This window comes from Ictidomys tridecemlineatus, chromosome 8, assembly GCF_052094955.1.
Source record: "Ictidomys tridecemlineatus isolate mIctTri1 chromosome 8, mIctTri1.hap1, whole genome shotgun sequence".
Lineage (NCBI taxonomy): Eukaryota > Metazoa > Chordata > Mammalia > Rodentia > Sciuridae > Ictidomys > Ictidomys tridecemlineatus.
Window position 1 is genome coordinate 136208778 of NC_135484.1, and position 8796 is coordinate 136217573.

At 46.2% G+C, this 8796-nt stretch overlaps 1 protein-coding gene across 1 annotated transcript; it reads right to left on the minus strand.

Moving 5' to 3' along the window:
• Positions 1-5172: 5172 nt before the first annotated feature.
• Positions 5173-8403, minus strand: LOC101962295 (tubulin beta-2B chain). The gene is made up of 4 exons (XM_005327505.5): positions 8148-8403; positions 7238-7346; positions 6848-6958; positions 5173-6489 (listed from the first exon to the last, which is right to left on the minus strand). Exons 1-4 carry the CDS (start codon positions 8202-8204, stop codon positions 5429-5431), a joined length of 1338 nt encoding a protein of 445 aa, XP_005327562.1. The 5' UTR covers positions 8205-8403; the 3' UTR covers positions 5173-5428.
• Positions 8404-8796: the final 393 nt, after the last annotated feature.

Here is an 8796-nt window from a genome sequence, read left to right on the forward strand (position 1 = left end):
ACACAAGATACTTCTGTGACCCCAAACTGTGTGGGGGATTTCTCCCCACCAGCAAGTAAGCAGTTACTGCAGCAGAGACCAGCCGGTTGGCCTCTAATTCAGTTCAATTTTGATACTATTGTCAAGGGAAAAAGCAATCAAAAAGGAGTAACATTGGTCTGGGCACTCAAAATGGGGTTGTGAAACCATTGTTAAGCAGATCTCAGATATGACCTTGAAAGCTGAACCTTTCCACCCGGCAGCCAGACTGGATGCTGACCTTTGGACTGGGTTAAACTGCAATATGCTAGCTTTCCTTAACCATTTGTGAAACCCAGTGCTTCCCTTAAATCACCGGTAGACCAAAACAACACAGACCCTTTCTTACAAAAGACAGCTTAGTTCTTTTGAATACTAGTCACAGTTCCTGACAAGCAAATAATATAACCACCACCCCTTGGCCAGTTTTAAACTTAAAATATGACCACTATTTTATAAAACCTCAGAGCGTATTTTAAAGACTGCTTGGATCTGTGATTTTCTGGATTGCAACCCTAATTAGCCCCCAATAAATGTAATTTTATTTGTGCTCAACTAGAGTGATATGTTTTCTCTATCAATGCTCTGTACCTGGAGATAGCGTCCAATCCTGCAGGTGGAGGACTCACTCCTACAGGACTGCCCCCACTTCAGACTCCTGTTACAAGTAGTAGGTTATTACTTACACTTCCTAACAATTGGCTCTAAATGTGGGTTCCCACTGTTGTTTACTCAGAGCATCTCACTGAACTCAGGGAAACAATTGGTTGCCAATTTATTATAAAGGATACCTTGGAAGACTAGACAAAGAGATGTACAACTCAAGGTATGGGGAAGGGGTGTGGAGCTTCCATGTCCTCTCTGGATGACCACCTCCAGGAACTTTCATGTGCTCAGGGCTATCTGCAAGCTCCTCAAACCCAGTATCCCTAAGTTTTAATGGAGGATTACATAGACACAACTGATATTAGCCTGTCTTCTCTTCCTGGAGGTTGGCTGAAAATCCTCACCTTTCTGGTAGCCAGTCCCCATTCAAAAGCTATTTAGGGACCAACAGCCACCAGTCAACTCATTGGCATGCAAAAAAAGACACTTACTTAGAAGATTCCAAGGATTTAAACAGTTGTAGGCCAGAAAATAGGGAGGAAGGCCAAATATACATTTCATAATATCACATCTCTTCTCAGATACTTTAATTGTGAAAGAAACTGCTGTTATCACCCCATATCTCTTCCTAACAGAAGCTGGAAATTGTGGGAAGGACTAATGTACCCAGCTAAAAGACTACTTTACTCAGCCCTCCCCCTCAAGGAAAAGTGTGGCTGGTGAAATGCAAGTAGGAGGCCATGGGAGATCCTGCCACAGGTCTTCAAAGGAGGCTGACTCAGTTAGAAGGGACCTTTTTTACCCTTCCTCTCCACCTCCTTCTTTCCCAGAACCTAGATAGCATGACCAGAGCCAAAGTGACCATCCTGCAAGCAGAAAACTCCAGGGAGACAGCCACCAGCAGCCATAGGAAGAGCAGAGACGTACAGGGATACTGACCGGGATTGTGCACCTACACTGAGCTGAAAGGAACAGACAATCAAACACCATTGTTGGTAGCAGCTGAATATTATCCTTAATTGCCTCAATGACCTGGGACCATTACTGAATTGGGCCTTCGTTTTTTCATTTGTAAAGTGATGGTGTCATATTAAAAGATCTCCATTTCTAAGACTTCACAGTTCTAAGACTCTTTATTAATGCACAAGTACAAAATGCCCAATGTTTGCCTGACCTCTATTCCATCTTGGGACAAATCTGAAGTGTGTGTGTGTTCATCCGTAGGTAGAAGTCAATATGATTATAAACATAGTTACCATGTGACCCAGAAGTTATACTCCTACTTTCATACCAAAGAGAAATGAAAACATACATGTACACCAAACTTGTATATGAATGCTAATAGAAGCATTGTTGTTTTAGTTCTGAGGATTGAACCTAGGCCCTAGAGCATATTAGGGAAGTGCTCTACCACTGAGCTATATCCCTAGCTTCAGCTCCAGCATTATTCTTATTTATTTATTTAAATCGTAGATGGACAAAATAACTTTATTTATTTATTTACTATGTAGTGCTGAGGATCAAAGTGCCTCACCTGTTCTAGGTAAGCACTCTACTGAGCCACAACCCCAGCCTCAGCATTATTCTTAATAGCCCCAAAGTGGCTATTAAGAATAATGTCCATCCACAGATGAATAGATAAATAGAATGTGGTCTAGCCATATAGTGGCATGTTATTATTCAACCATAAGAATGAAATATTGATGCACGCTACCATATGAATGATTATTGGAAAACAGTGTGTAAAGTAAAAAAAAAAAAATAAAGCAGATCTTAGAGCCTACAAATGGTATGATTCCATTTGCACAAAATGTCTAGAATAGGAAAATCCAGGGTGGGAAGAAGGGAAGAGTGGTGAGTGACTGTCAATGGGATGGGGTTTCTTTTTGGAGCGATGTTTTAGTGGCAAAGGTTGCACAACTCTGCAAATATAGTAAAACCCATTGACTGATACCAGATTAAGTAGTGAATTTTTAATTTTTTTTACTTTTTGGTACTGGGATTTGAAACCAGGGCCTTGTGCATACACTAAGCTGTGTTCCAAGCCCAAGAATGTTTATGGTATGTAAATTATCTCCATTAAAAGAAAAAAATGACTATAAATCTTTTTTCAGAGGGGCTACTGGGGTTTATTGAAAGAAATCAGTATTAGAGGCGATGTCAAGCACCTGTGGTATACAGGACACATCTTAACTAAAATGAGGATGTATAAATACTGGTCTCTGGTTTTCACTAACTTCCTGTTCACTTTCACAATGACCACACAAACAGAATATTCCTCTTGCAACCATATTGCATTAGAGCACATGTATGTGAAATTTTAGAACCAGGAAATTCAACACGATCCTTTAGTTGCTATGGCACTGTTTGAGTCCGGCTCATCTAGGAACAAGAAACTTCTTCAATTTCCCCTTGAAATCAAAAAATTCATCTTTCCCATCTTCACTATCCTCGTGCGGCCTTTTGTATAATGGGGCCTGCACAAAGCTGCTGTAGAGAAAAGAGCCCAAAGAATCAAAGACCTGAATTGTACAGAAAAGGTCCTGGGAATCTTAGAAGCCTCTGACCCTCCATCCTTGCTTACAGGATGAAAAGGGTAAATGAGATGACCTCTGAAGGTTCCAATTACTATTAATTAAACTTCTAGTGATGAAAAGGGAAATCTAACATGGTTTTAGGTCATTCCTCAGGCTGATATAGGGATGTCGACCAATATGGCACATGCTGCGATTTTAGTTTCTTCTCAGATGATCTCAAGGTGACTCCAACTCCCCCTTCCTAAACCCCAACTCTGAATCTTGCATTCAGGGGAGGGATGTGTTAAAAACACCCCCCACCATCACTAGCACCACACCATCGCCATCACCATTGTAGTCGTTACCACCAGCACCACCACCAAATAATGGTAACACAGCAAAGGAAACCAATGTTCCCAAAATACTGTCTCTTAACCCAGACATCTGAGCATTTTCCTCACTGAACTATTTTCCTGAGTAGGCACTTAAAGTCTATATTAGATTCCCAGAGCATCTGTTTAAAAGGGTCAGTTTGGCACCACTGTTCCCATCAGGCCAAAATAAACTCTAGCAGCGTAGACATGGGAGTGCTGACAGACTAGCAGGATGGCTGGCTGGCACCTGCCTGTCCTTGCCTCATGAGGTGGGAAAGAGAAGCACATTTCCAATATGACAAGAGGCACTTGGCAGCAACCATCTCTTCTCTTCTCCAAGGTCTCGTGGGTTGTAGGGAATGCATGGCCAAGGACTGGTCCAAAGGTTTTGGCAGCTACCCTTCAGGGTATTTAAAACCAATGTCACCCTTCAATGAGGTTGTTGGAAGTTTTACACCAGCTCAGTAGTAATGACACCTGCCAGTTTGCCATAATATAGAAAATTGGAGCTGAAGCCACTGGCTCTTGAACCCTGTTTGACCCTACTCATTCCTTAGTCAAGTTTTTTGTGATATATAATACTTGTAAATTTACTCCATAAAACCATGTTACTAAAAAATCCATAGGATCACTGAAATCCCATAGCTTGCTTCTTCTATCTCACACTCTGGTAAGAATGCAATGAACTATGAAAAATTTTTTGGCTTGCCCATTTAAAAGTAGCCAATAATCCAGAATCTAAAATTCTATTCAAGCCCCAAAGAAGTTCACTTAAGCACAAAGTTTGTTAATACAGTATATGTATGATTGCTGGGGAGAAATTAATTGGGAATGAATCTATCGACTATTTATAAACCTGTTCCCAAGTACAGGTGATTTCATTAACTTAAAAATGTATAATATCTCACACCCACTGACTGAAAACCCACTCATGGAAATGTGCAGGATAGCTATTCACATGTACATAAGGATACATGCAAATATTACTCACTCATATAAGAAAAAAAGTATAAATAACCTGAATGTACACTGGCTAGGAACCAGCTAAGTAAACTATGGCACAACTACATAATGGATGCTATTTATCCATGTAAATTAAGAAAAGCTCTGTTTTTTCAAGATATGCCATTAGGCCGTGGGTATGTGTGTATATATATATATATATATATATATATATATATATATATAGCTCACTGGTAGAGCATGTCTAGACACTAGGCCTTGGGTCTGATCTCCAGTACTTCCAATAAGTGCACACATTTAAGAAATAAGTAAATATATACTTATTTCATACTGTTTAGAAAGAGACTACAGATTTGTGTTTGAGTGTGAAGAAAGAAATAAAGGTTTGAAAACATGGAATATTTCTTAAGAGGATATAAGAAAATAATATTGATAATAATACACTTTTTGTGCTTTCAATTAGGCACCTTCTGAACAAATAAAATCTATTCTTAAAGGAATGTTAAAACTCCGGCTGAGCTCTCCTGTAAGGCTTGACTACTGTGTCTTGAATTTTTTCCCTACCAAGAGTAAATGCATTTGAGCTTTTACTTATCCTTTTAAAAGAAATTAATATAACGTGTCCAGAAAAAGTGCATTTAAAAATGATAATAGAGGACCAAGAGGAAAAGGAAAAGAAAGAAAAGAGGACACCATTAAGACACAAACGTTTATGTGATTTTAGCCATTACAACAGTAGCTCAGAAATATCTTGACTGTTACATCGATGTCATCAATATTACAAAAGGAGAAAAAAAGTGACAGGCAACAGTGAAGAGTACCAGAGAACCAGCGCACACACCTAAGACAGACCATGCTTGTTCCTCCAACTGCCAAGGTATTTTCACAGGTAAGCCCCCCACCCCCTCGCTTTCCTTCTCAGCTTTCCCTACCCTGCTTCACGTGCTGAATTTAAGCCTCGTCCTCGCCCTCCTCCTCCTCGAACTCCCCCTGTTCGTCAGCAGTGGCGTCCTGGTACTGCTGGTACTCGGACACCAGGTCATTCATGTTGCTCTCGGCCTCGGTGAACTCCATCTCGTCCATGCCCTCGCCCGTGTACCAGTGCAGGAAGGCCTTGCGCCGGAACATGGCCGTGAACTGCTCCGAGATGCGCTTGAACAGCTCCTGGATGGCCGTGCTGTTGCCGATGAAGGTGGCGGACATCTTGAGGCCCCGCGGTGGGATGTCGCACACGGCCGTCTTCACGTTGTTGGGGATCCACTCCACGAAGTAGCTGCTGTTCTTGTTCTGCACGTTGAGCATCTGCTCGTCCACCTCCTTCATGGACATGCGGCCTCGGAAGATGGCAGCCACGGTCAGGTAGCGGCCGTGGCGCGGGTCACAGGCGGCCATCATGTTCTTGGAGTCGAACATCTGCTGGGTGAGCTCGGGCACCGTCAGGGCGCGGTACTGCTGGCTGCCCCTGCTGGTCAGGGGTGCGAAACCCGGCATGAAGAAGTGCAGGCGGGGGAAGGGCACCATGTTCACTGCCAGCTTGCGCAGGTCTGCATTCAGCTGGCCAGGGAAGCGCAGGCACGTGGTGACCCCGCTCATGGTGGCTGACACCAGGTGGTTGAGGTCTCCATATGTGGGCGTGGTCAGCTTCAGGGTGCGGAAGCAGATGTCATACAGGGCCTCGTTGTCGATGCAGTAGGTTTCATCTGTGTTCTCCACCAGCTGGTGGACAGAGAGGGTGGCGTTGTAGGGCTCCACCACCGTGTCTGACACTTTGGGCGAGGGCATGACGCTGAAGGTATTCATGATGCGGTCTGGGTACTCCTCACGGATCTTGCTGATGAGCAGGGTGCCCATGCCTGAGCCGGTGCCTCCCCCCAGAGAGTGGGTCAGCTGGAAGCCCTGGAGACAGTCACAGCTTTCTGACTCCTTCCTGACCACGTCCAGGACCGAGTCCACCAGCTCGGCTCCCTCTGTGTAGTGGCCTTTTGCCCAGTTATTTCCTGCACCGCTTTGGCCTGCCAGAGAGAAAAAGAATTCTTGAGTCACTGAAAATTGGATTAAATTCCTTCTTGCCTTAAACCCCTTAATATAGACCAATGAGTCAGTGATCAGATAAGATTATTTTGTGTTATCACCAAATGGCCAGGCATTAAAATATTTGGTTTTGGATGTAATTATAAATAAGGATGCCTAGGACACCTGGCTATTAGAAGTTGAAAGGCAAATGCTTTGTATACCTATATTAAAGCTCAGTTGGCACACAACTGGACTTTCTTCATGCATTTCCTCCAACAGTCACAATTCTCCATCCTAAACTTAAGCTGCCCAGCTTAAAATATGTCTCTCACGTCATTAGCCATGCCAGGCACTCACCAAAAACGAAGTTGTCTGGCCTGAAAATTTGGCCGAATGGTCCAGACCTGACCGAATCCATTGTGCCAGGCTCCAGGTCCACCAGGATGGCCCGTGGCACATATTTGTTACCTGCAGGGAATAAGAGCTGACTTAGACCTACCCATAGAAAAGGGCTCCATATCACCTTCCTTCTTTCAGGCAATTGCTATTGCCCCCAAACAAAGAAGGACCCACAACCAGGTTTTCAAAGGGCTTGGTAGCACAGGGGAGCCCATCCCAGTGAAAGAGTAAATATCTTAAACGGGTTAGTCCACCCTTTCTTGCAGCCACACCAGGGAAAAGGGAAGAGGGGGTACAAAACTAAAGGGCGGGGGCAGCGGCAAGGGGGTGGGGGATAAAGGCAATTACCAGTGGCTTCATTGTAGTACACATTGATTCTTTCCAGCTGCAAATCACTATCTCCATGGTAACTGCCAGTGGGGTCGATACCATGTTCATCACTGATGACCTCCCAAAACTGAGAGAAAAAGGTTGGATTTAGCCATACACGATCCCATAGAGATGCCGCGATTCACAGTTTGAAAAGCCCCCTATTCAGTTCTGACACCCAACATTTTAGGAACCTTAAAGGGCGGAATGACCCAGAACGCAGCCACAAGGATTGTATTTTGCAAGGTCAGAAAGTTGAAACTGGGCGTTTCCCAGGCGAACAGCTGCTCGCAGCGGGCGGTAGGGGTCGTGCTAGAAGAAACCAGTCTATGCCTGGGACTGCAGGTCAACTACCGCGACCAAGATCTGCAGGGTCACCCTAAGAATGGCCGCAGAAGGCTAGAGTACAAGGCGGTGATGAGGGGGAGGAGGGAGTGGCTAAGCGAGAGAATTGAGGGAGGGTGGTTTTAGATTCAAAGCACGTCCTCGGACCGTGAAACAATCGCCCTCCGCCCCTCCCCCGCAGCTCGACTCTAGTTCAAGCTAGTAAAAAAAAAAAAAAAAATCAATGCTCGTGTCCGCGCCCCTCCCGCAGACCGGTGAACATAGTCCAGCTGACACAGCCGTGTCTTGGCCAAGTAGCAAACAGGAAAGAAAGACCAAGGACGACCGGAATTCCAAACGAATTGCAACAAAAATGAATGAGACCCCTCTCCCCCAGAAAGTCGCCTTGAGTCCACGCCCCACTCAGCAACACAAAGCAGCCGGGAAGGTTTGCTCTAGGGCGAGCTCCGGGCCTGCCTAGGACAGCACCCCGCCCAGAGACTCTGTGGGGTGCTCAGCTCCCGTCCCTTTCCCAGCCGGGGCCCCTCCCCAACGGCGCGCCCACCTTGGCGCCGATCTGGTTGCCGCACTGGCCCGCCTGGATGTGCACGATCTCCCGCATGGTGCCTCTTAACTTCTCTCTGACTCTGATCTGCGTCTGTGTGTCTGTCGGTACTCCGGTTCCACACCTACGGAGAGCTCAACTGGAAAGCGCTCGGGAACCGACGGGCTGAGAGCGTCCGCCCCGCGGGCTCGGCCTTTTATGTAGGGAGGGTGGGGCCGACAGCGTAGACCGCGCCCCCAGCCCGAGCCCCCCAGTCCCCTTCACTCTGCGGCTCTCCAGGCCTGGCTGACGTAATGCTCCGAGCCCTAGGGACGGTCCGGGGGGCTGGACTACGGGCGAGTGGCCAATAAGCGCGGGCTTGAGGATCCGCAGAGGGGTGGGGTCTCCTGGGAGTAGGGTGGGGGCGTCAGCATTGTCTAGGGCTTGGGGAAGCGGGAGAAGCTGGGCACCCGGAACTGGGAGGGGGGTGAAGAAGCCGGTGGCCGGAGGGCTGCGACGCGCGGTTACCCAACGGGGTAGGCTCCGGATGGAGAGAGAGCTAGCACAGGATGGGAAGGAGGGAGTACTGGACCAGGTGGAAAGACCGTCAGGTGCTCCGGGTGCCAGCAGGTGGGAGTACTGAGGCGCTTCAGGCTGCTCTTTCATCTCG